We start from the raw sequence: 27,182 nt of genomic DNA, 5'->3' as shown, positions 1-27,182 counted from the left end.
CATGTGGTACTACTTCAGAGCCTAGAAGATTATTCTTGTCTACTGGTGAAAAACATAGTGGCTGCTTTCCTTTTTGTTTCATTTTGTTTTGTTTGTCTGTTTGCTGACGATCTTGCAGTATCTGTGAGATTAAGGCAGAATTTGATTCAACATTGCATTCTAGTATTGTGACTAGGTAGATAAGATCCATCCAGTGATTCTTATTTCCTTACGATGACATGACTAAGATACATGGCAAAACTACCATTAAGGTTGCAAAGTCTGGTCTTAAAATTTAGAACAGGCACTGTGCAACCTCTGCTTAACTTGGCTGTGCGTATGTGTTATGACTGTCTTTAATTACAGATTTTCATGCTTTTTAAAATAAACCCCTATTATCCTGACTTTGTTTTATGAATGGAGGATATATGTATGGTTTTATTGATAGTTACATACCATTTTTGTGGTGCCTACTCTGAGTCTTGGGTTTAATTTGAAGATTTGCCTAGTACTGTCAGCTGAAGATGCTGGTCATTCAATTTGTGACTTATATGTCTGGATAAAGATTGAATCTTACAGATTTTAAATCTGCCATTGAAGAACACTTCTCACTGAAACCACAAAATGCCTTAGTAAATCCATTTATAAAATGGGGAAACTGGATTGTATTGAAATTGAATAAGTTTGTACAGTAGGGTGACAGATTTTGAAATACTGTATACTGGCAGGTTTTTTTGTTGCTATTCAAAATGTGGTACAGAACTGTAGTCAGATACTTTCTGCAACCAGTGTGAAAATCAGCTGTTTCACTGCAGACTTCCTCGCATATGGAGCAGTTGTTACAGTGAGGCCTGTTGAAAAGAAGCTGCAACATCCAAATCTTCCTTCAAAGATATTCATGCCACCTTAATACAACTGAAGTCAGTAGCGACAATGGAGAATAGAAATCAGTGTGTTTATGCAGTCATCTCCCCTGCCCCCAGTGCTAGAGTTTCCCATCAGTAGGAAACTGATGTTTGATCTGGGGCTTATCTTAAAGGAAACACTCTCTTCTTGATTACAGAATATTTCTGTGATGAAGACCCTACCTGTGATGATTGCCAAATTGTGCCTGTGAATCATTGCCTTCCTCTTAAAAAGTGCACCTTTTTTCTGTTTTAGTATTTGTTTGCTATATTGAGTACACTTTTGGCTTCATCCTGCTGGTGTCTCCTCCGCACTAACATTCTTTTCTTAAGCAGTCAAGGAGAGTTTTTGAAGGAGTTCACAGTCAGACATGTTTTGTCATCCTTCTCTTGGCCTCTTACCTAAATTATTTTCATCATCACAGCAGGCAAAATTGACATTTTCATATCTAATTTGGAGTTTTGATTCTGCAATGCTGAATGTGCTGATGGAGAGTGGAATTGGCATCTTAGCCTATAAATTTTAGAGAGCAGAGTTAATAGCTTGCTCTGGTTTTATGTTGATGTGATTACACAGGTCTGAAGTTAGAGTACTGTGTTGTAGACCAATGCTTTTCTTAACATGTAATACACCTTTAGTACTCTCCTATCCTTACCAAACTGATAGTTAAGTTTTTAAAACCATATATACATTTTGTAGGACTTTCTTTAAACGAAAGGTTTTCCTTCATTTAACTACAATTTAGTACATTTTGTCTAATTTGTTGAAAGATGAGAGGAGATGACCCCCAAACTTTAAAATGTGAGTATTCTGACTTTCTTTTTCTGCAGTGAAATGAGGAGTACTTGGTCTTCAGTGGAATAACTACGGGAGTTACTCTTTTAAGAATTATACTGAGTGAAAGGATAGCTGTACTTGTTTTCCTCTAGGTTATTTGGTTAGAACAACTGAAATAAGTGTATTATAGGTGAAAGATCTGCACCAGGAAAGTTATTGTGTTATGGATTATTTACTTCCTCAGAATATTTTGTTAGTTGGAAAACATTCGTAAATGTTTTCTCTCAGTGTGATATATACTATTGTAATAATATGAGAAAAAGATTTGCTGAACATCTCTTTCATATCCCATTACGTCTCGCTTCACTGTCTGCAACAGCTTCAATGAGGCTAATGCTATGGACGTCTTAAATTACATAAACAGCTCTTTCAGATTGTTCAGGAAATGTTTTCGTCTTTAAAGTTGGACTATTCCTCTCAAACCAGAGTGAAAAAATGCTGAAATGAGTGAGTTAGTATCCGAGTTAAAAAGACAACATTCTGATTTCATTTGTTAAAACAGGATTTAATTTTTCTCTTTCTGTAATTGTTGCCTTTGGGGGTAGGGTAGGTTTCTTTTTAAGGTACATGTGGGCAGAGACATAGAGTTGTTCATTTTCCCCATTACTGCAAACACCCACATCATACAGTGCACTTTCTGAATTTGTCAGGCTCCACCTTTAAAGTATCTAATAGTTTTTGCTCACACTGGTGCTATTCGAGGGTAGTTGTTGACCCTTAATTCTCCAGCTATCATAAATCTACTTCCTCAAGAATGGACTGAAGGCAGGGTTATCATCCCCCTCTTATGCACTCTCTTGTAGTGTTAGTTACTCACTCAACACTATAATGGTAGCAGTTTAGACTTTGGAATCTTAGGTTTTCAGTATTTACTTTAGAGTGTGAATTAGGGTAGCCTTTTAACTAAGTGAGCACTCCGGCATTGATGTAGTGAAGCTGAACTTACTTCCAGGAGTAGTTGCTGTGTGTAAACTGATACAATGCTCGTACCAATATACCATATTTGGTAGAAATAGATGAGGAGAGTGTAACTCTGAAAAATAGTGCCTTTACACTTGCATATGGTTTTGGCTTTCATAGAATCATAAACTCATAGAATGGTTTGGGTTGGAAGGGACCTCAAAGACCATCTAGTTCCAGCCCCCATGCCATGGGCAGGGACACCCTCCACTAGACCACATTGCCCAAAGCCCCATCCAACGTGGCCTTGAACACTTCCAGCAATGTGGTTTTTTACAGAAAAAGCTTTATGGAAACAAGCATGTAGATTTTTTTCCTGAGGATACGAAAGGCATAATCTCATGTGCAGTAACATTTCAGTTATCACAAATACCAGATAATTTTGAACTGAGTGGCCTCTCAAAAGAAGGATTAAAGCATTTGAAAATCAAATGGGTGGCCCTATATACCAGTGGAGCATGAAACTAATTTCTGTACTACTGTAATCATGCTACTTCATCTGAAATAGTTCGTTAGGCTTCTGCCTAGCAGAGGACTATTTTCTGTGGTACCTGTAAAGAATGAGTCAGTAAGAAGTTCTTTTTTTGCATTCTATTTCTATTATGCAGTTCTTAAAAACCTCACAAAAATGAAGTCAATTACACTGCTTCAGCCTGTCCTGAAATTAGTCGGGCTGCCTGTGAAGGAAAGTAACTACAGATGCAGTTACACTACCCTGAAATGGCTCTTTGAGTATTGACTCAAAGTCAGGAGACTTGGATGTTAGTTCTCAGCTGTGCAGGCCTAAACCCACGTTCTGTGCCATAGGAAGCTGCCGGCAACCAGGAGTAGGGGTGTCCATATTAATCAAGTCCTTCAGCACCACCAATACCACAAAAGGTAGTACTGTTAGAAGCACTCAGTTTTGTGCCAATATTTGAATTTTCAGAAGGGATGTTAAGATTTATTTTCAGCTGTGATCGTTAGTAATGTTGCTAGAGGCCAATTTGACTTAACTGATGTGTGCATTATGAACTAGATGAATAAGATTTAGTGTCATACCATAATTTCCTTAGTACATGTTCTTCTCTATATTCACAACATGTGATGTAGTTATTCTAAAGGTTACTCTTACTGGCTTTTAATTCTTTCTGTGGGCCACAAGCTCAGTTTGCTTTAAAATTCTCATCACTCATATTGGAAAGCTTCAACAGCCCCTTAGCAACTTCAGGGTAATGAAAAACTTTTGTTCTCTAAAAAGGCATGTGGTGTTGGGGGATTTGTTGCTTTTAAGAAAAATCCAAGAGACAAACTATACCATAAGCCATTGACAATGGGAGGAATACCCAATTGAAGTAATACAGTTGAAAAATTGTGTTATTATATAGTTGATTTTCAAACATTACCAAATGTAGTGGTGATGTTACCACTGTTTTTAACCAATTACCTTTTGGTAATACTGAAAACATTTGTTGTAATAGACTTCACAAATTGCATATGCTAGTTTGGATATGCTATGTGTTCCTTTCCCATCCAGGGCTTTCGTAAGCTTTGCCTCCCCGCCCCCAAAAATAAATGTACAGAACACCGCTACTAATTTAGAATTGCTTCTGCATTCTCTGCCCATCAGACTTGTTAACAAGTATTCATCCCAGAAGTCTGTTTTTCTCACTTTTTAGACTTTAAGATGAAACTCTAATTTTAAGAATTCTTTTTCTTGCTCTTTGCTAAATGCTAATCAGCATTTCTCCCTGTAGAAATGCATACAGTCATTTGTTTGTCTGAGAGGCTAATAATGGATATGCCAGGATCTTCATAATCTTTCCTGTAGCCAGTTTGTCTATAGCAGCTTGTTAAATTGTATTTAACCTATAATGCTGATTAATTGCATTTGCCCACATGTTCTGAGTCGTGTGTATTCTGAATATAATTATTCTCTCATTAGCTGAAGACTATGATTTTAGGTTTTAGTATTATGCAGAAGTGAAGTACATAATATTTTATTCTATTTAGGGAAAGCTAGGTGTTCTGAAAGCCGCAAATCTTGCCAAGAGAATGGAGTGGAAGAATCTGAATGAAATAATTAGATCTTCATAATATGTTAGATTTGATCTGCACAGTGATTGGCTATTTCATAAATGTCTAAATGTCTGGCGGTTATAAAAACCTCAGTCATGTTGATTTTATATGTCCAAGTGGTATTTCCATGCTGTAATTCTTGCAGGTTCAGTGCTTTGTTTACTCATTGTTACTCCTTTCTCTGAGGTCAATGCTTACAGCACTTTCTAAGGGACAAATAGATGCCAAATCATGGATTATCCATGGAGGAGGAGTATTGGTTTGCATGGCATTATGGCATCCTGCTTACATTGTGGTAAGAAATAAGATATTTGTGCCACATCAGTGAGTTCTGAGGGCAGTAATATTGATTTTCTATAGTTCATGTAATAATTTGTTTTGATATTAGATGATCTTCGGAAAGCTTCACTTTCTAGAAGCGGTTAATGTATACGAAAATTCCAGTTTTTCATTTAAAATTAGAACAAGCTTCCAGTCTTCATGAGTGTAGAGACAGACGGAGATGTGATCTTAGTATATCACTGAAGTCCAAAATAAAAAAACAGTATCCCCTTTCCCTGCTCCAGTACTGACTAAGCATTTAAACCCTTTTTCTGCTCTCCTCCCTTCAAAATACTGGACCCTGCTCCAGAAGTTTTAAATGGCTGAAGTTGGAAGTATTAGGGAAGATGTTTTAGATGCTTACAGATTTTCTGAAATTCTGTTTCCACTTTTAGTTTTCCCTTTTTTTCACAATACTCCCACTTACTTTCTTTTCTGAAACTAAGGTCATTGCCAACATTTTCTTCAGTGTGAGCTTCTCAGTCACTTTGGCTCTGTTCTTGGTCCTTCACGTTGGAGCCCTGCAACATACCTGTTCTGGACATCCAGTCTGCCTTCACTCTCAAAGTCAAAGTCCTTCGTTTTTGAGTCTGATAGACTGGTTCTTGTACAGCTAAGATGATTGTTTTCACCTTTATGTTTTTAGCCTGAATTAATTTATCAAAGAACATTTATGTGCTTTCTTATTAAAAAGTGTAAATATCTTCACGTAGTTGAGAAAGGAGAAGTGTTTTGATTTTTTAAAAACTACTATAGAAACTTGTCATGTTTAATTTCTTCTCAGTTTTGGTTCAATTTGTAGTAATGTTTATGGACAGTCAAAAGTGAAAGTAAGTAACTGTGGTGAAAATATGCGAGAAAGACAGTAGTATGTAAAAACATAATGGGCTGCAAGTGATGAGGGAAATGGTGGATTCTGTGGATGTTAATTTTAGCTATGTGAAATCCTTTCGTTGGTTGGAGATCGTGCTTAAAGTTCATATCAGATAAGCTGTGAAAGCTGACTTGACGTTTAGTGCACATGGGCTTTTTGCAGAGGGTAATTTTTCACCCAAACATTTTACCGTAGTTAAGTTAGATTGCTGATGATCTTGTCCTAATATGTAAAATACTACACTTTACTATTTGTTACAAAAGTAGTCTGGTGGACACGGCAGTGGACTTGAGTTGGAAGCTCCCATGTTTTACACTGGAGGAAAATGACTGTAGATATCATAGATGTCATCATAGACAGACCAGAGGTGATGTATTTATGTACCCATAAAGGCGCTAGTGATCTGCAGATGAAAGGTCAGATCCTTTCATGTTAGGGGAGCTGGCAACTCTCTAGTGTGGATCTGCCCTGGGACAGGTGTGGATGGCCACTGAGAAGCACTACGTTTGTAGTGGGTACAGAGCTGGTTTAGCAGGTACAGCACCTTATCTTTTCTACAGCTAGTACTAAGTGAGCGCTGGAGATGAAAAGTGCATAGGTTCTTCCATGCCTGTTAGTCCTGGCTGTCATGGTATCCTCTTCAGAAGCCTGCATGGAACAAAATGGGAACTGAGCATTACAGGTGTTGTCGAAAGCTTCCTCATATCTTTGTGGCCCTGAATCACTTGCCATGGAGTTCATGGAGCAGATCTGAGCCAGTTTAATACATGCTAACTATTGGTTTTATTTAGTATCTATGTTTTCTCCTTTCCTTGTTTTCCAGCTTGCACCTGTTTTTTGTTTTCTAAATATCACCCTGAGGTTAAATAAGTGCCAGAGATACCAGTGAGTACTTACAGCACTAAATAATACATTTTCAATGGTGGTTTTTGTTGCAGTGACAAGGTAAGCTTGCACATTTCTAAAATGCTGATAAGAAATTGTAAAAAGAAGCTAAAGGTCTACAGTAACTAAAAACATGGCTTATTTTCATGCTAGTTATGGAGAAATACCTCCCTCCCCAGTAAATACTTTTCAGGTAATATGTTGCAGATTCTGGCACCATATAGTCTCTCCCAACATTTTGTTCTCTATAACAAGTTTTATATCAGAAGTGAAAAAAATTTTGTAGTCCTTTCATTTTTGAAAAAATTGACCATAAAATATGTACCACTTCATGGCTACCAAATATTGTGCCTTGACACATATGTCATGTAGAAACATGTCACCACTCTCAAAAGGTTAATTGATATTTCAGGATGTTGAGTATCTTCTAAGTAAACACGACCATAGCCAAATACACATTACATTTTTCTTTCAAGAAAATAAATAGTCGGACCACTTTGAAGCCTTAGGCAGCATCCTATTTGTTAATCAAAACTTGTTTTCATGCAACTATATTTAAAACAGAAAAGAAACATGAATCGTACAGGAAAACAAAGTAATTCTAAGGTAAAGCAATATAAAAAAAGAGTTATGGCTGCTGTTCAGCTATAAACACAGACCACTGTGCTGCCACGTATATTGTATTTGTTCTGAGCTCTCTACAATATTCCTAGATAGATCTGTATTAAAAGTGAAATAGAAGACATAAATTTGAATTTCTTTACTTTTGATGGTTTGTTTTTCATGGTACATACAGTACCCTGTTTAACAGCTTCAGAAAAGTCTTAAAAGTCAGGCTTCTTGTCTCTAGTGGCATTGTTTTATAATCCTGGATAAGGTGCTAGCCTGTCTAAGGCTGGGTTTCCATACTACTATAATAAACTGTTTAATGTAACTGATAAAGTCCTTTCTAAATAGAGGAGTGTGGGGCTTGAAGCGTAGTGACTGCACTATGAAGAGCCATCGCGTTCCAGAGCTTGCCCACTGTCTCTGTGCTTGACCTTAGTGGTTAGGTGTTTTATCAGAATAGGTGGTACTGTTTCCCGTTGCCTGCTTTGGACTGCTCCCACCACTAGCCCATGATTCAGCATTTGGGTCCTTCTCTGTTGACCATTGTCAATTTTGATAGTGTTCTTGAACTGAACTGAACTTCTTTCTTGATTGAAAACCTAGAGTAAGGCAAGATGCTAGGATCTTTATGCTCCTGAGACAATGACAGGTAATTTCTTTACTTAACTTTATTCAAGGTTGTGCAGAGAAAAATGTTTTCCATCTGTGTCATTTTGATATAATTGGCTTGAAGATTCCAGAGACTGGCCAGCACAGGGACTTGTCCATTAGTGTGATTGACTTGAGCACAAAATCCACTTTGGATTGTGCTGTACTTTTGGGTGCGATGGGCAATGCTCTGTTACTTTCATCAACCAAGATGTAATCAAGTTAGAGGAAATTAAAACAGAGAATTATGGCACGGGGGTTGGAACTAGATGATCTTTAAGGTCCTTTGTAACCCAAACCATTCTGTTATTCTATGAATTATGATTAAAATTAATCTCCTTTTAGAATTTATAAAACTTGACTATTAGAGCATCTTTAGTTCATAGGCTGTGGGCATACTGTTATTAAAGCTATGCCTACCACAAAATGAGCTAGGTCAGATTTACAGCATTTTAGCTGTGTCCATTTGTGTTGTATGCATGCTTTCATTGATTTGATTAATGTGTTAACTTCCTTAATTTTACCACAGAATGAAGCCTGAATAGGGACATTTATTGCAGGGCAGCTGATGGACTGCAGGCTGACCTGCTGAAGTTCTTCCTACTCTCTTGTTCCTGTAGCTGTACACAAAGTCAGCCTGAGATTGTCGTGTCTTTCTGTTAACTTTGTTTGGCCTTGCCTAAACTCCCTAACCATCTTGGACTGGCAGCGGTGGTTAAAAGGTCATGATACGTAATTTTCCTTTCGGTATGCTTAGTCATATGGCTTTCAGTGTTTGCTACGTAATTGGTATAATATTGATGCAATATACAAAGAAATGCAGTATAACATACATTAATGTGTAAATATAAATGGTATAGCTGCAATAAATTTTGGAAGTTCTGTCTTTGAGCTGTGCCCATGGAAGATGTTTCTACCACTCACTTTCTCTCCTATCTTTCATCTAAGGAATACTGTCACTGTAGGAGGCAGGGCTTGTATTGGCTTCTTTGCTGTTCACAGTGCAGCGCCTCTGGGATGGCTTTGTGCTGTTGATGATTTTAGCTGAGATGTGGCACGCTTTCAGTTTCACCAAGTCAGCCATAATATTTACTAGCAGAGGGGAGACACTAGGTTGAAAAGAACTTGTATGCAAATTAACTGCCAGATGGTGAGACTTTATGTTTCTACTTTTCTTTATTCAAGAAGGCCAGGTAGGTTATTTCGTGAAAGACTTGTAGTTCTGTTCTTGCATACTTCATTTATGCATGAGGTGTAGCTTGATAATGTTTGAATATAATTTTAGATTAATGATTAAAAAGCAATTTGAAATGTATTTTTGTGTAGCTTTCTATTAAAAATTCTGTTGCTCACATGCTTAACAGGTATTTGGCTTTTCAGTAGTAACAATTTAAAAAGCAGCACAGAATTATTTTTATCGTTAACATCTGTATATAGTAGAACACACATGAGTAGATCTGTTGATGAAGAAATTATCATTTTTAGCTGGTTTACCATTTCTTGGTAATTTTTTCTTTTTCCTAAAAGAAAAACAAATGTGAAATAAAATTGAATCTGCAACTTTCCTGATGAACTTCCACAAGGAGGTGGAAACGACCTTATTTTGGATCCTTAATTGTGTTTTATGGATTGACTCCAGCAGATCTGAGGCATATGAAGTCGCTTTATTTCAGGTGGTCACAGGCAGTTTGAACTGACAAATTTGCCAAGAGAGAGAAGCAAATCTGGCTTGGAGTCCAGGAGAATTTGCAGAACGTGCATTGCATAAAAATGCTTAACATTTGTAGAGCCTGACGTGGTGTTCACTGGCAGAGACCATTCACAATATTGAAAGTTGACCTGAATGCTTCTGTACCATCCGATTGTAATCTAAAGTTGTGTTTTATAGCTTGAAACAATTGGATGGCAGCTTAATCTTCAAATGGCAGAGTCTATGCAAGCGAAGCTGAAGTCTCCTCAAGCTATGCTAGAGCTGGGACTGAGCAATGAAGATTCAAAGGTAAGAAATACATGCCTGGCAGAGTTGGAGTGAGTTGTGATGATGGCCTTATGTTCAAAGTTCTGACGCATCAGTTGGAACTCTTGACCATTGTTCGTCTTGCCAGTGTTTTCATTTTTATATTTCAAGCACTTGGAATTGTTAAGTACTGATGTAATAGCATACATATTAGGTAGATTGAGAGCTGTGTTACCAGCTCTTTGGGCTGTAACATAATAGAGGAATATCATGGAATATGGTTATGTTAGGTCTCTAAAATATCTTTGTAGATAATTTATTTTTATCACATAGCATGTGATTGGTGCTTATTATACTTCTAATGTCTAGTTGCTTGCAGCCTTCTACCATGTGTGTAGTTATGTAAAATATTACTCAACACTTGCAACCTTTCTGTGCTAATGAAGTGTTTATATGAATGATGACACAGTATGCAAGGCCACAGAAAGACAATATTTGGATATGTTAAGGTAAAGTCTTAACTTCAAAGTTTTTAGTGACTGCTGGTGTTCCAGTGCCAGAAACCGCTAATGGACATAATTGTTTATTCATAAAATCTGGATCTTTTGTTAGCTAGCATGTTTTAAATTAAACATATGAATTGCTTTTAACCTTATCTTGCTAACGGAAATTGGAGTCTTCTGTGGTGTCTGTCAGAATGTTTATCTATGAAAAAGTCAGTATAAAAGATTTGAGGGGAAAAATCAGAACTAATTTCTGATTTAGCATTGTATTTAAATCACAGTAATTTTACTAATGTGAGTGGAATTTCTGATTTATGGTAGAATAAAAGAGGTACACAACTTATGTTTGTGCTTCTCACCAGGACTTGCAGCAGTTGTACTTTTTTCAGCGGTTCACTGCAATCTGTATTTCTGAAATGCAAATACAGGCACCGGACAATATTTTATGTCCAAGCTGCATTGGGCATACAGATTGAATTCTGTGGCAAAACAATTTAAAAAAAATGAGGAAAAAATGTCACTTTCACGTGACACAAAGTTTGTCTGTTTCCTTTACAAACAGAATTTGGCAAGTGGATTTTTTTGATTGTTTCCTCTCCATTTCTTTTTGCGGGTATAATTAGATACCAAGATCAGAATTATTTTGCAATAATTACAAGCCTATAATAGACTTGTAACTGGAAATTAGATAGAAGAGTGCAACAAGAAAAACACACTGATGCTCTCACACTACAGACACTAAAATTTAAAAATCTGGGTTGGTGTGAAGGTATCTACAGTTTTTTTTCCTGAATGATTACATCCTAGTGTAGAATAGGCTTAAGATTAGCTAATATCTGCTTATGTATGGACAGAAGTGTTGGAGCATAATTTTTGTGCTGTATTTTGCATCTTCATGATCTCTTTGTGCAGTAAGTATTAAGTTATATGAAAATCCTAGATACTAGACACTTCTTTTTTTTCTCCTCAAACTTACGTGTGTGCCTTTTGTGCAGAAATTTGGCATGAATTTAGTGCATATGTTCTTAATGATTTTCTTCATTTCTCCTGAAACTTTTTCTCCCCCCCCCCGCCCCCCTGTAATTCATGGATATAATAACTTGAATTTTTTTTCAGGAAAGACACGATGCTATTACAGAGGACCTTTTGTGGGCTGGCTCGTTAGAGGGCAGTAGTGCTCTTTGTCACACTGGCTCTTTGAATGCTTTTTTTGAGATCATACTTGGAATCAGTCGTTGTGGGAAGTGTTAAGTGTTGACATTTCTAATCTGTATATAACAATAGAAGTTTGTCTTGCTCATCTACAAAACTAAAGCCTATTAATACAAAAAAGAATTATACTGAGCAAGGTAAATGAAATTGGCTGGTATTTCACTTTTCCTAACTAAAAGTGATTGTACCAATACATTAATGTTTACTATAACTTACTCAAAGATCATTTAAACAGTTCTTTGTCAGAAGCTGACATTTAAAATTAATATTTAAATTATCTCTCCAGGAGAGGAATCAGAAAACCCGTGGATATGTGAATGTTATTTGTGCTTCATAAAATAGGGTCAGAGGATCTGCTATATGCTATATAAATATTTATAGAGTATATTTTGTCAGCTTCAGATGAAATGCAGAGTCCCATAGGTATTGTACCCTCAACATTCAAAACTAAGGTCGTCTTTGGTTCTTTCATGTGATTCAAGCTTCTAGTAACATTTGCATTGCCCAGGAAATATGCTGCTTGTGACTAGTAGTAATTGTGATCAGATCACATGATTTTTGGTAAACTGTTTTTTCCTGGATTTTGTTACAAATTTTCCATTTGCTTATACTCAAACTTCAGATTATGCGTGATTTGGATCTAACATATATTTTGCATATACCATGAAAAGTTTTTCACCATGGGGGTGATTAAGTATGGGAATGAGTTACCCAGAGAGGTTGCAGTGTTGCCAGCCTTGGACATACTCAGGAGTACAAGTCCCTGAGCATCCTGGCTGAAGCATGGAGTTAGCCCCACTGTGAGCAGGGAGGTGGATCAGGTGGACTACCAAACCCTGCCTTCCAGCCCAAGTTGTCCTGTGATCCAGGCTGCTTTGCAGCTTGGTTGCTGATGGTGTTTTGTATGTGGAGGAAAAAAAAAAAAAGCTTTCAATTACAAATCCAATTAACGGTGGCTTCTTACAATGATTCAGAATTTGAAATGTTTAATTGCATTTTTAAATCTGAGGGAAGTAGAATTTCTGTGAACTAGGCACACAGAACAAGCTGGTATGATGGGAAGCGTCTTTTTGAACTGCAAGATCCTTTTGCTTCCATTCTGACATTATAATGAGCTAAGGCGACATTTAGAGCTACTGTGTAAGATATCTGCTGCGTATAAGGGTTTTCTTTAATAATATGATTTGGTTTCAGATTTTTTAGGCTGTTGAGTTGCAACACAAAAATCTGGGGATTTTTTACAGACTATTATTATTTTTATGGCTATAGAGTAAATTAACCAGTAGAGGGAGCACAAATTAACAATCCTGATAATCAGTGCTGCTAATTATGATTTTCATTTGCAAACAAAGACTGATCCCAAAAAGTGCTGTGTTTAATATGTGTCCTTCAATAATGTATTTAATAAATATCCACATAGGCACAGGCTTGTACATTCTTTCCTACTGTAAATAGTAGTAATTCCTTAGGCCGTCTAGTCCAGACCTTTCTAAACAACTGTGATCGTTTTCTATAGCCACAGGAGCCATGTGAAAAAAAAAATGTGGTAAAGGCTGTAGAAAAGGTCTGAGGGTTTCAGAAATGTCACATCATTGGTGCTGAATATCTCCGCAGAAGAATGGGAACAGTAAGAGTGTGTTACTAGAGTTTCTGCTATGCTTCTTCACTAGGAAGATCCAGTAAGGTACATTACTATATAAAGTATTTATTATTGTGTATTTTTACACATGATCTGTAGTTAAAAGTTATGTTTGAATATTGTTAAGAAAAATAAACTATTCTTGCCCAGTGTTGTCTCTCAATAGTTATCCAATTTTTTTCTGTAAATCCATTCCACAGATTTCATTAGGATCAGTTATCTATTTACAATTTGTCCAATGGAAGGCTTTGCTCTTTTTGTGATTCTCTATCTCTTTATTTCATCTACCATTTTATTCTTAACTATTAAGGACTTCTTGGGGGAGCGCTTCTTTTCAGTGTGAATGCTATATGTAGATTCCTTGTGAGAATTCAATGCTTTGTTTAGATTTTTCCATCTTTATACATGTATTTGAAGAATTTTGTTACAGGATTTCGTCTGTCAATGTGAGACAAAAAGTGACTGATAAATGTGCTGGTTTGTTAAACCTGCTAATGTAATACTTTTGACACAAGACAGATAATATTAAAATGTTACTATACTAATATAATTTTATTTCCATTTAATTAATTTCCCCTGACTTCTAGATGCTTAAAATGGGGAATATAACAATGGAAATATTTAAAACTATTTTTTTCTGCAGCCATTTGTTCAAAATCAAAATGGGGTCTGACTGCATTTGAAACTGGGATCGTAATACATATTCATCATTCTACAGAGTAAATAGAAGCCTGGAAACCTTAAATCTTACTTGTTAAAGTAACAGAACATGATTTTCTTTTTTTTTTCCTCCTACTTTTTACAGATTGTCTATATACTTCTGGACTGTGAACAAATCTAGACCTTAGGCATTTTGCTCTGTTTACTTCAATAAGTATGCCATTCTGCTTGCTAAGTTTGCCCATTGTGTATACTTTGCCCATCTCTAACAGCAAAGCAGATTAGATGAGAAACAAAGCTTTTCTTCTAGCGGAGCTAGATCAATCACTCAGTTTAGACTGTAGATTATGTGCAGCTTGTACAGCATGTAGGCAGGACCTGCATTTGGATGGATATTCAAGGAAATACGGTGGTGCTTCTCATTCCCTCTCAGGTTAGCCCTTTGCTTCCCTCTGAAGTTGTATTTGTGGAGTGGCATAATAGTGATAGTTGGTGGACGCTAGTGGTACGTTCCCACTCCGGAGAGGTAGGAGGTGGCAGAGTTGAGCATCTATACCATGATGTACCCCCTTCATTTGCCTTCTCAGTTCTCAGCTTTTGGGCTGATGCATTTAGGGCCAATATTTTTTTTTTTTCCAAAATGGAGGAGTAATTTGTATCTGTGGGACCTTGAAAAAAGAGGACAATGAAAAGACATGATGCTGCAGGAACTGTGATGAGGTGCAAACACTAAACAATTGTATATTGCTTCTCAGTCTCATCAGTTACCTCTCAACCACTTTCTCTTCTGATGAGGTTGTCACCCTTTTCCTTCTCAGAATACAGATGAGTTTGCATGTACACCCTTGAACTGAGTTTTGTCTTCTCGTCAAGCAGGTTTATAAGTCTCCTGTAATTGCAAAAAGTAGGTAGGACAGGCCTTGGACGAATGCAAAAATTTTTAAGGATGAGATTAAGAGAAAAGGTTTTATCATTCCTATTTAGAGGAGGTAACTGGAGACCTGGATAGCCTCAGATAGCACAGTCCTGGTTCAAGGTCTTTCTGAACTTCTACATAAACGCAAGGTTGCTGCTTTTGGCAAGGTACATCATGAAACCAGTTTTGTTACAATCTAATAAATACTGCTACTGATAAGAAAGCTTTCTTAAGAGGAGGTTTCAGAATATTGAGAAAAGTCCTCATATTTGTAGGAGCTGTAGTAAGAATGAGTGTATAATCTTGAGTGTGTGGAACAGCTCAGAAAAATGAGCCTGAAATTTGTAATTTGCTTCCAGGCTGTCACATTGCTACAGAAAGCTGTCAGAAATTTCATTGCTCAACAATGAGAGCCAGAAATTCCAGTCTTGCAATGTACAGCAATTCTTGCCTTAGACTGCTTTTGATCTGTCATATCTATTATCTCTGATTAAATCCATTTAATTAGAGGAAAAAAGCTGCAGTCCAGAATTTTCAAGATGCTGAGAGGACTTTTGTTTTCTTACCAGTGTAGAGATGGACAGCAGAGTAACCCATGTCCTGTAAGTTGTGAGTAGTTTGACATTTTACTTAGAAACCATTTACCAGATGGTGTGACTCCAGGAGTATGCACTTACCTCTGGCAATTGTACTGCAGGGTGTAGTTAATTATCTGGATCCATTTGTGATCTTACGTGATTTAATTATCCAGCTTATAGTAAGGATCTCTTTACAGGGATCCCTTTACAATATTCTTGTTTCACCTAGCTATATACACAGGTCATGAATACAATCTATAACACAGGAATTTACAAACCTTGTAACTGGCTACAGCCTCTGCACATGCTCTGTTCCCACTAAAACTCTCCTGACACATGTCTTTGTGTCATGGAATTACATGCATGTGCCCTCCTGTACAACAAAGTTGACTGCTGCCTTTGAGAATTGGAGATGAGGGCAGAGGAAGACAACGCATGGTGTCTAAGTCAGCAGCTTTCTAACGTGGATATTTAAAACCAGATAATACTTCTATGTATAGATATGTAAAACCAAAATTCATCCCTAATGTTGAAAGGTATAGAATTCAGAGGGTCATAAGGCCTTTAGATATATAAAGTAAGTTGCATTTTACAGCATTTAATTGGGTGGGAGTGGTTGTCTCTTGCATTATTTGACAATTAATAGCAAGCAGAGAAGAGGTAGAATATGTTCTTTATAAAAGTAGATTAACTTTTTATATATGAAAGCCTTGGTGTTGGGGAAGCTGTGCAGAACTACCTATAAACGTGTGTCTGTATGTTTTCTGAGTACTACTGGAAATGCTTCTCAGTTTTCCATCTTCAGTTTCTCAGTTCTTCCATCTGTAAAATGGTGAACTTGTTACTGCTCAGCAGTTGCAACTTGGAGACGCTTGTGGAAAGTTTTGTTATTTATTAATCCTTTATTTTTCCTTTGAGGGGTTCTAAATGAGAAAAGTTATGAGAGATGTGGAATTTTAAAAAAGGAATTTCCATGTGTTTTTTCTCAGTAGACTCATGCTTCAAAATACTTCACATCTTTTACTAGCCAACAGTGTTTTATTTTCCTGTAGCTGGTTAAGGGATACCTTCAGAGCTTGTTGGAAGAGATAGGATTGTCTTCTACAGTCAGGATTACTGCCTGTTTTTCATCTACGTTCACACTTCAGAAGAAGTTGTCTTGCTCCTCATTACTGTTAGCAGTAGATTGGGAGCAGTCTGTGCTTTGCTGTTCACTTCTTGGGTGGGAATGGAAGAGGTGCACTCTTCTTAATGCCTGGCCTTCTGGTAGTGCGTACTGTGTTGGAGACACTCTGAGGAGATCTTTAGTCAAAGAGAAGCAAAATATAAAAGAGAGGGAGTTAAAAGTAAGATCTAAATACATACAGAATGTTTTAATGGCAGTTGTGAACTTGCCTGTAAATATTTCTAACTTGTAGTTGCACCATAAAAAATGCATTTTTTGGAGACACTCCAAAAAGAGGTAGGTTAATGACTTTACTTGGGATATCCAGAAAGAACAGTATGGAGTGTTCAAAGAAGGCTTTAACTTTTATACAGCCTATTTGTAAAAAACCAGAAAAGGTGATTAAATAGCACACTTGTAGAAGAGAGAGAGTATGGTGTCCACACCTGCCTACACTGAAAGGTGGACCTGCGCTACACCTTTTCTCCACATAATTCATGCATACATCCGTACAATTTTTTTCAGGCTTACTGTAGTTGGTTAAAATTTCTTACCACTGTATTTTACTTCTGCACCTGTGGCAGAATGGGCAGAAAGTAGAGGAAACTTTCTGCCTTCCATTCCTGTGTTAAATAGTGCTGCTTATTGAAACACTGCTCAGCAGACTCTGCAATGGGCATGGATAGAGATGGAATGCCTGTGTTGTAAGCATAAGGAACAAAATTCTGTGAAGAAACAGAAACACAATCTAATACAAATGCCAATGGAATGGGTTCTTACTTCCACCCTAAGCAGTTCTTTAGTAATTTGTGTAAGTTCTTATTCCATTGTCTTCATAGAGTAAATAATGATACTGACTTACTCGAACTTGGGCTGCTGAGGAGCACTGGCAGTTTTATTTCTTTGTTTTCCCCAATATTTCATTTGCCTTTTATTAGTGCACCCAAAAAGCATACCTGCACAAACTTCTTAAATTCCTTTTTTAAGATGTACTTGATTATTTTGTCCCGAGTTGTGTATTTTTCATATTTGAAAGTTAAGTGGGTGGATTAGTTTGGAAACCGTGATATTATGTTGCTGTTTAATTTATATGAATGATATTCTAAGAGGAAGGGAGATGAAGATATAAGAGGCATGGAGTAGTCACTCAGCCTGTGAGTGTCTTATGTTGATTCTCTGTGGAGCTTCCAGAAAGCCTAGCTGCAGGCTGACATATTTTAACCCAAGTCAGACACTGATCTCGCTCTTCTCCTGTGATAAGTCTTTGTTATCTTCATAAAAAGTCTTGTAGATGAGAAGTCCACTACAGCTAATTTCTAATTTGTAAAATGTAGTATTTTCAATCCATTTTGCTTAATTATTGCTGTAGGGTAGGTTTTTGTAGGCAAATTCAATAACATTATATAAATGAACATTTTTAGAAGTACCGTAAGATTTGGTGTATTTGTTTTCCTGCTGAGTGTCATGTTGACTAAATAACTTTTGCTCTCTTACATCTTTATGCACATCAGATAGGTAATTTTAATCAGTCTCTAGTTTTGCTTTTTTTTCTCCTTACAATATCAGATCACCTGCTTGATCTTCATTTGCAGTAGACCTAGTTATTCCAGTTCTGTTATTATTCGTAAAGTTTTTTCTTTTGCCTATTTAGGCTGAATGTTAATTGTTTTTCCTTGAAAATACAGTTATGCTGTGTGTCCTGACAAAATAAGGCCAGCTTCAACATCAAATCCACTTAAGACATGGACATTTCTAAAGCAGTCCTAACACTAATGTTGCGTATTATATCTGCCTCGTACAGGCTGATATTGATATTTAAAATAACAAAACTCCATTGCATATTTGTAATAATTTCACTGCAAGCCTGAGTATAATTACATGCTTTTAAAATCTGTTTGACTGCCCTTAGATGCTGGAAGATGTCTGTCTTAATAGACAGAAGAGCTGAAAATAAATGACATTTAACAACTATGATTTTGCCTTTTTAAGTTTCTGAAGTGCAAAAAGGAGGTTGGGCCAAATGGATTAAAAATCTCATAGATAATTCACAATATTTAAATAACTTCTAAAATCTGGCAATATTTATCAAAGGTAACTTTTGTTGTTCCTTAACTGTCTCGCATGCCAAATCTTGGATTTTTTTAAAAAAAATAAAATTCTAATTTGTCTTGTCCTCTCCAGCAAACTTTTCAACACCCTTACCGGAGGATGTGCTCTGGAATGGGCACACAGAGCTGCATATGAGTAGCTAGTATGTTTGCATGGAGGAACATCAGCATCAGCTTTGAGGGTCAGCAGTGCACTGCTGGAGTGGGGAGCTTCAGGTGAGCTGAAGTGTATGCTGGCATGTTAGAGAGGTAACAGCAAGGTCTCGGTCCTGGGAGGGAGAGAGCCAGGGGGCTGCCCTGGGAACAGCTACTTGCTTTCCCTTCGGTGTCTTGCTCGCAGCGATCCTAACGCCATCTTCTGCACTGGAAGAGGGAGAGATACTGGTTGAATGAGGGTAGAGGTTTCCAGTCAAAGTATCTGCACAGGACGTGGGAGACTTGGTCATGTCCCTTAAATTTATATAGTGAGGCAGTTTACCTTTCTACCAGAAGAAACGCTGCTGACTGTCTCAGGGCAGAGGGATGGTTTTGGTAAACTTACAGGGGCTTTGTATGGTGCCTTGAGTACTCTTGTCAGTATGAAGTTCAACAATTGTGAGATTCTGCTTCAATATATGAGTGCTTGGCAGTATTTTCCTTTCAGGCTTTCTCTGTAATCCTTTCAAGAGTAGGGCTAGCCACTGAAACCAAAAATGAACTGTTTGAAGCATTTGAACACAGTGTCTTTTTCTTAATATTAAAAAGCGAGGACACCATGTGTGAAACTGTCTAATTTGGGTCAGGAAATTGCAAATTCTATTGCAGTATTTCTGCTGTGCAGCTCAAAGGAGAGAAACTGATTTGTGTCAGAGCATTTGCATCTTACCAGGGTGAGGTCCCACAGCTTACTATGGGACCACTTTGGGGCTGTGCATCCTGCACCTGGTCACATTTTCCCCCTCTCCGTTGTCTCTACACACAACCTGTCACATGTCTTGTTGAACAACACACGTGCGTACCTTTTCTTCCTAACCATGTCAACATTTGTATCAGAAGAGAGCTGCCAGACCAGTTCACGTACCGTGCAAGTTGCACCTTGCTTTTGTCTCACGGTCTTTTAGAAAACATCATGGTGAGGAGAATCATATCCAGTTACCCTTTTGGTTCATACCTTGCCAGCAGCTCTGTATTACTTAGACTATTACAAACTAATTAGGTATTTTATGTGACAAGCATCTCATCAGGTCTGCTCAGAGTAGTACTGAAGGTGCCTGCACTTCTTCAGTTGCATTCAATGTACATTTGTGTTCACCATTGTTGTGATTCTTCCCTGTGCTCTGCTTTTCCTTTGTCAGTTCTTTAAATGCATTATTTTATGAGTTTTGGTCCAAAATGGTACTGTCAAGAAAAAGTAATCCTCTCAGTGCTTATGAGTTTCCAACCAAGCTGCTTTGTGGGTTAATAGTGTGGTTTTGAATTTAAAACCAATTGGACTGTTCTGTATTTTCTATCCACTTTGCACAATTGCTGGGCTTACTTTCCTGTTACTTTTCCTGATTTTTTTGTCAATGTGCAAACTAGTGAAATTGCCAAATCTGGCTTCCTGGAGAAGTAGCATGTATATTCTTGAAGGAGGATAAAGTGAGCATCTCCTGTGTTGCTAACATCTGTCCTGCTTAAGGCAATAAATATACAGTACATGCTGTCGAACAGTATCAACACTGTGCATTTGACATTGAACAGGTGTCTGTAACAGTGCTGTGACACCCTGTTCAGTCATGATTCAGGTGGAAGAGGGTAGGTCATCACCTCAATTATATACAAGGGCAGTAATTTTCACTCGTTTCCTATTGTTTACAAATGACCGGAGTCTGGTATCTGGAACTGTGCGACATCTAAATTTGTGCCACTTGTCTTTGTATGAACATTTAGCAAACTTTAAAAGCTGCTATGACAAGTGACCTTTTTCACAGGTTACAATACATGAAATATGACCTCTTTCACAGGAAAACCACAACCCACAGCATGGTCTACAGCCATCATACTTGTTCAGTATGATTGTATAAAATTACTACTGATGAAATAATAATGCATATTTCTAGGAATGCGCACTGACTGGCAAGGTAGTAATAGAGATTTCAAGTGGGAAAGGAAAATAACTTTTTTTTCCCATATCAAGACAGATGCTGTTACTAAGAATACACTTTGAAGCCTTGCAGTAATGAAAGGGTAATACAAAACCAAAAGTAGAGCCAAAGCTAATGAAAACGCTTGTCTAGCTTGAAATTTACACATAAGGAAAAGCTGCTTCTTTCTGACCACTTGAGAAACATTTTTGAAGTTGCATAGATGTAGTCAGAGTAACTAAGTTGTGCATCCAGCCCATGAGATGGAACCACACCAGTGGGTCAAATGGAAGGGAAGATGGCACTGTGATGCTTTCTCGGTGAGTTTATAGCTGTCTCAGTGGAAAGGGATGACATTCTGCTATGCATGTAATCAAAATATTACAAGAATTGCTTTGTAAGTGGTGCTTGTAAATGCATTCCTTCCTCAACAGCATCAGGATTAGGCACTGAGTTTTTCAGTAATACCTGATTTGAGGCTTTCTGGATTACTTCTGGTGCATAGAGACAGGGAGCAGAGTTTTAAAGAAGACTGAAAATGCTAGATTATTTCTCTGTCCTCTTTTCCAACATCAACAGAAACGAGGAGCTGGGAGATGCCTATGCTTGAAAATAAGTCATGTTACGAGATTGGGAATTTGACAACAAAACAAGTTGCCAAGGGCCAGATTTGCAGACAGCTCTGCTTGATGTATATTTCTTTCATTAGGTACTTCAACACTAAAGGGTGTGCTTGTCTACTTCATGAGATGGAGAAGTATTATCAAGTGTTGGCATAGGAGAATTGCAGGCTTAAGCTTTCTGGGGAAGCACTGACACCATACCTTAGGGGGCTGCCCACTGCTGGCTTAGGAGTGCTGTCATACCCAGTAGTCCTGGAGGGTTTTGCAGCATGGAAAATAGTATAGGATTAACTGCACAGAGGAGTTCAAGTTCATGTTGTCTTTCCTCTTCTCCTATTCTGAATGCTAAGTAAAGGAATTTCAAAATCTAACCATACACATTTGAAAACAAATGCATACCTTTGTTCAAGAACAAGTGTATAAACATTACAAATACTTCCTGCAAACACCTGAAGTCATTACTGGAAAGGAAGTGTGTTTTATTAGAAGATCTTAGAGTACTCAGGAGGAAGAGGTTCATTTGAAGATGCAATTGAGAGGCAGGAAGAAAGGTATCTTGTAGATTCAGGAAAGTCCTTGTGACAGCAGAGAAACAGAATTCTTCAGCTGTTTTTTCTTCTTGTTATTTCGAGATCATTTTGCCTCTTCATATTCTGATTCCTTCTTCCCTTCTGTCATCCCATCTTCATAGGAACAAGCACATTGTGCTCCTATCAAAGAAGTGCTACAGATCCCAAAAATTTGAAATCAGATCCCTCCAATTTGAAATTCCTCAGACAGGAGAGTTGCCATCAAAGTGGGACAGAATTGCTGGGGTTGGTGCTGTGTCTAAGAAGTTCTATTACATGTTTTCAAATGCTGCCTACATGTAACTGGTATCTTTTTTTCTTTCATTGTTGCTTCTATTTCTTTTATTTTTTAAGAATTATTGATTAAATAATATATTATTATAATTCTTTAATAGATTGGTTTCCTTTGTTCTTCAGGCCTGTACTTTAGGGTATCTTCTGCTCCTGCAGGGATAGCATGGAAGGATATAAATGCAAGAAAGATGTTTAGGCAGTATTCAGACAGTTTCAGAGTTCCTGGATGGCAGTGTATTCCTATCTGTACTTTTGGTGACTAACATTTAACAAGTTCTTGAGTGACCATTTTAGTTTCCTGTTTCTAAATTTGTATCACATTGAGTAAAAATGAAAGTCTTTCTGATGAGGACCATAATGGTTTCCAGATAATAGGGATGAGAATAGCCAGTTTTTAGTACTGAAACTGGTACTATTTGATTTCTTTCCAAATGCAGGTCTATTTGAGACAGTATACAGGAGGAAACATTTAATGCTAAACTTTTCAGGAGAACTGCTTTGCTGCAGCAGCAAGGAGCTTCTCTGTTAGAGTGCGTGTATTTGCCAAGGGTACTATAGCCAGGCAGACTCGGGTAAGCTGGCACAGTGATGTCTGAGGACGGTATAACACAGAGCAGAAGTGTCTGAAACAAATATGGAGAGGTGGAGACAGTAAGGGCAATTAACAGCAAGAGAAATGCAAGGAAGTGTTCACAGAGAGCTAACTAAAATTGAATTGAACCTGTAGAATTTCTTTTGGGTAAGGCCGAGGATGATTAACATGCAGGGAAGCAATGCACTGTGAGAAGCGTTATGCCACATGATGCAATGCTTTGTCCTCAGCCTGGTGTCTGAAAAGTCATTCTGAAAAGCGTTTGAAAATTCAAGTGTAGCATAATTTTAATTTATTTTTTTAGTGGAGTGTCTTTAAAATTCACATTATCATTTTAAACTGCAATTGTGCACTCTTCTGACCTTGAAGGAGTCACAAACAACTTGGAGCCATCCTTGACTTTAAGATTGAGGCCCACAATGCCTGTCTAGGACAGAGTACACTTGTGTTTACTGCTTTTTGAAGAGAAGACCTTGGCACATGTGTAACTGAGGGAATGCAATCCAAGGGTGAGCCACAGACCAACAGCAGATCCTTCAAAGATGTGTGGAAATAGTAAGGCAGAGGAAGGATATAACAAAAAAAACCAAACCCAACAAAGGCCTTTAGTGCAACTGTTCTTTATGGATAGACTGATGAAACATACTTGTTAGCACTGAGCAGGAGGTGCAGCGCTGTAACTTAAGCACCACAGTGAGATGTATGTTTGTGGATACTCATTCTAAACTCTTTCTTCCCTTCTTTGCAATAAAATAGTTTGTTTTCAAAATGTTCCAATCCAACATAATGAAGCTTTGAATTTGTTGAGGTAACTTGAATGTTTTCGTAAATGTGACTATTTTTATGATGCTCAGGACTTACAAACTTGAGAGACTGCTGGCTTTTTATAGCAATGTGGCTTCAGACAACGGAAAAAACCCAGTATTCTGTTTTTCCCACTGTTTTCTGAAGCACTTCAGTAAAGTGCTTTCAGCGTTAGGGGTTTTTTTTCTTTAAACTAAAGAAGGAAATAAGAATTGCAGACCAAACATGAATCAGCCTATAAAACTGCAAAAAGCAGCTTATTTTAGTATGCATCTTTATATAAAAATAAGCACTTCCCATTTTCAGAGTGATGTGGAATTTGTATGTGTTTAATTCTTTCACCAAAAGTTGCAGGGGTAGGGAGAGTGTGAATGTTAGGAAGACTGCAGGTTATTGTTGCCACTGGAAACGATATCCACTAATGTGCTATTCTACCAACAGGTCTGGAACAGGTGCAAAATTAATCATGTACAACGTAAGTTAATATCTTCATATTACCTCAGAGCTTGAGAAAATTAAATTATTCTTTTGCTTTGTGGAAATAAAGTTTTTAAAAAAATCTAGTTACATGGAGTCACTGTTTCCTTATCATTTGCTTCTAATTATTACACTTCCATTAAAATACTCTTTGCAGGTTTTTTGTGGGTTTTTTGCTTAAAGAATGCTAACATCTTTACTGAGCATAAAAGCATTTGGAATATGTTGAGAAGAAAGCCTTTGGGCTAGAAAAAGTGTCTTTCAGTTTGTCCCACAAAATCCCTTTCAAGTTTAATTGACTTAAACTGTGTTAAAAAATTACCATTTCATTTTCTGCTGATTGATTCTCATAGAAGTCCTGGATTTTTGCCCAAACACTAATTGATCATGAGCATTCTGATTTAAGGTCAGGCTTTGCTGTCATTAAACACCAAGCAGAATAACACTTGGGCACTGTGGAGAGCACACAGTCCAGGTGCTGAAATAATGCACCTTGGAGAAGGGAGAGCTTGGCTGGGCTTCCTTCGAATCTTGAATCTAGTACAGTTATTCAGCTGTCTACTCTCCAGTTTCTGAAGGTGGCCTATAAAATAATGTAGAAGAAGGTGACTGACCTCCTTCCAGGTAGATGAACGGTCTACAGAAAATGGAAAAAAAACCCATTTCCGGAGAGTATAAGATAGAATACACTCACATACTAGCAGAAAAATGAGTGAGGTGACCAAAAGGATTTTTCTAATAATTTTTTTGCTTGTAATAAAAATTCCTATTTAAACTTGTAAAATTTATATATATATATGTATAATGAGGGACTACAAATGTGTGAGTAGTAAAATCTGATTTGCTTACAATTCCGTTACTCTGTCTGTGAGCTGCATGGAGCCTGGAAATCAGTCTGGAAAGGGGGAAAGGGGCAGGAAATCCCTGACCAGGAAGGAGGAGAAAGTTCTCTCTGGAACAGGCATTACAGCATGGGATTGAGTTTCCTTGATTGCTCTTGTTAGAATATCGGAGATGTTTTTATCCTGAGGTTTCTGATACAGACTCTAAACCTTAACATTGCTTAGCTTAAGTGGATGTTTTTTGCACGTGAATAGATACGTATGTCAACAGTTGTCAAGTGTCCTTCAAAGGAAACACAAAAGCAGTAGAACAAACTGTAACTGCAGAGATAAGCCCTGGAAATAAAAGCAAAACCAAACAAAACCAACCCCTTTCCTCCTGTGGCTGTCGAGAAGTGTATTGATTCTCCCTTTAAATCCATCAAAACCCCAAGTGTGTGTTTTCTTCTGAAGTGGGTGGAAGAAAAGCTGGTGAATGAAGTTCACCACTTTCTCAGTTGTGCTGCTATGTTTGTAAAGCTACACTGCAAAATAGATCCTTGAAGTGAATTACAAAATGAAACTCCAATGTCCTGGAGTTTCTAGAAATCATGAGTGTATAAGTTTCCAGTGGGGCCTGTGAAAAAATTGCACTGACAGAGGAGGGAGTAGACCGTGATTTACAGGTGGTTGTGGGTTGTTGGCATGAGAAAGGGTGTGATGTAGCAAAGAAAATCCAGCGCTAAACTATGCCCTGTTCTTAACTGTTACTCTTCTTTTTCATGGTTGCTGGACTCGTGCTTTCCAAAATGGCAGTTGTCTCTTCAATTTAAGCAGACATCTTAAGACTAGCATTTTACTTTACAGATGTACATAAAAGTGAGACTCTTCTGTATGCATGCTTGTGGCTTTAGTATTGCTACGAATACAGAGATCAGGAAGATTTTTGGTAAGCTCCTAAAACAATGTTTTCAGAGGCAGGAAAGAGAAATGACTTGCATGGAATTTATTAAGGTTGATGCATTTGCATTTCTTGTTAATGAAATCAGTGAGATGGAGAGACAATTAAATATTTCAAGAATTCCTACAAATTTAAAAAATAGTAAATTGCTAAGCATTCTGGTTATTTTTTTAATCGTGTTTGTATATGTTTGTCTGAAATGCTATTTGATTAGATTCTTTTTCTGTTATTAGTAGTGTCGTTCATATCCTCAGCCTTAAAATAATGTATTTTTTACCCCAAGCAATTCACAGTCTCAAAGAGCTTTATGTATTAAGTTTGCATATAAAGTGTTACAGATGGTGAGCTTATCTTATGTTACTGTAGCTGTTTTAAAATATTTTTCTCTTGTGTCCAAACATAAACCAAAGAATACAATGAGAAGAGTTTGATTTGTAAGTAAAGTACATGTAACTAAAAGGTACAGGTATGAAACAGCAATGGTAAGAAAGTAACCTGATTGTAACCGATATGCATTATGAAAGAGAAAATAGGAGGGCAAGAAGAATGGAAATTATGGAAATGTCAACGTGGAACACATTTAGAGTAGATACTGTGCACATTAGTAACAGATAAGATAAAATTGCCAAAATAGTTTTGGTTAAAGGATCAAGAGTGACATGGAATCAATGGAATTGACCAAGGCAGGAAATGAATGGCAGAGGAGCGAAACCCTCCTTGAGCTGCAGGAATTAGGCTACCACTTTGTTTTCTCAACTAGTAATTGATGTATAGCTAGCTAAGGAAATCATAGAAATAAAGGATGTTGCTGGTAACGTCTGCAGTGATACAAAAAAAAAAAAAATGAGAGCGTTATGAAGAAAAGATAAAAAGGAATACAGCGATTAAGGCAACCACAACTGAAACTCAGAGATTCTTCTCGAAGATGATGGTGATTATTATTGAAAGGATTTCAATTTATTCAATTAGTATTTTAAATAAGATTTTCAAGTTAGAGGGGAGAAAATTGAGAACATCACTGAGAATGGCTAAATTTAATTTGGAAGAAACAGTTTATGTAGTTCTGCAGCTGGGAAGTTTAAAAGAGATTTAAATTTTCATGCTGTGAAAGTACTGTCCTT

At 37.3% G+C, this 27,182-nt stretch overlaps 1 protein-coding gene across 3 annotated transcripts in view; it reads left to right on the top strand.

Moving 5' to 3' along the window:
• COMMD10 (COMM domain containing 10) overlaps window positions 1–27,182 on the top strand; it is a 120,885-nt gene that overhangs the window by 23,379 nt on the left and 70,324 nt on the right. For 2 of the 3 annotated variants that reach the window (XM_054809693.1, XM_054809692.1), the window contains exon 5: window positions 9,966–10,076. The exons of the other annotated variant lie outside the window; for it this stretch is intronic. In XM_054809693.1, the coding sequence (XP_054665668.1) occupies window positions 9,966–10,076 (111 nt within the window). The remainder of the gene's footprint in view (window positions 1–9,965; window positions 10,077–27,182) is intronic. 3 annotated transcript variants of the gene reach the window in all.

Source organism: Grus americana, chromosome Z (assembly GCF_028858705.1).
Source record: "Grus americana isolate bGruAme1 chromosome Z, bGruAme1.mat, whole genome shotgun sequence".
NCBI lineage: Eukaryota > Metazoa > Chordata > Aves > Gruiformes > Gruidae > Grus > Grus americana.
Note: the sequence above shows the minus strand (reverse complement) of the source record. Positions and strands in the feature narration are given on the sequence as shown.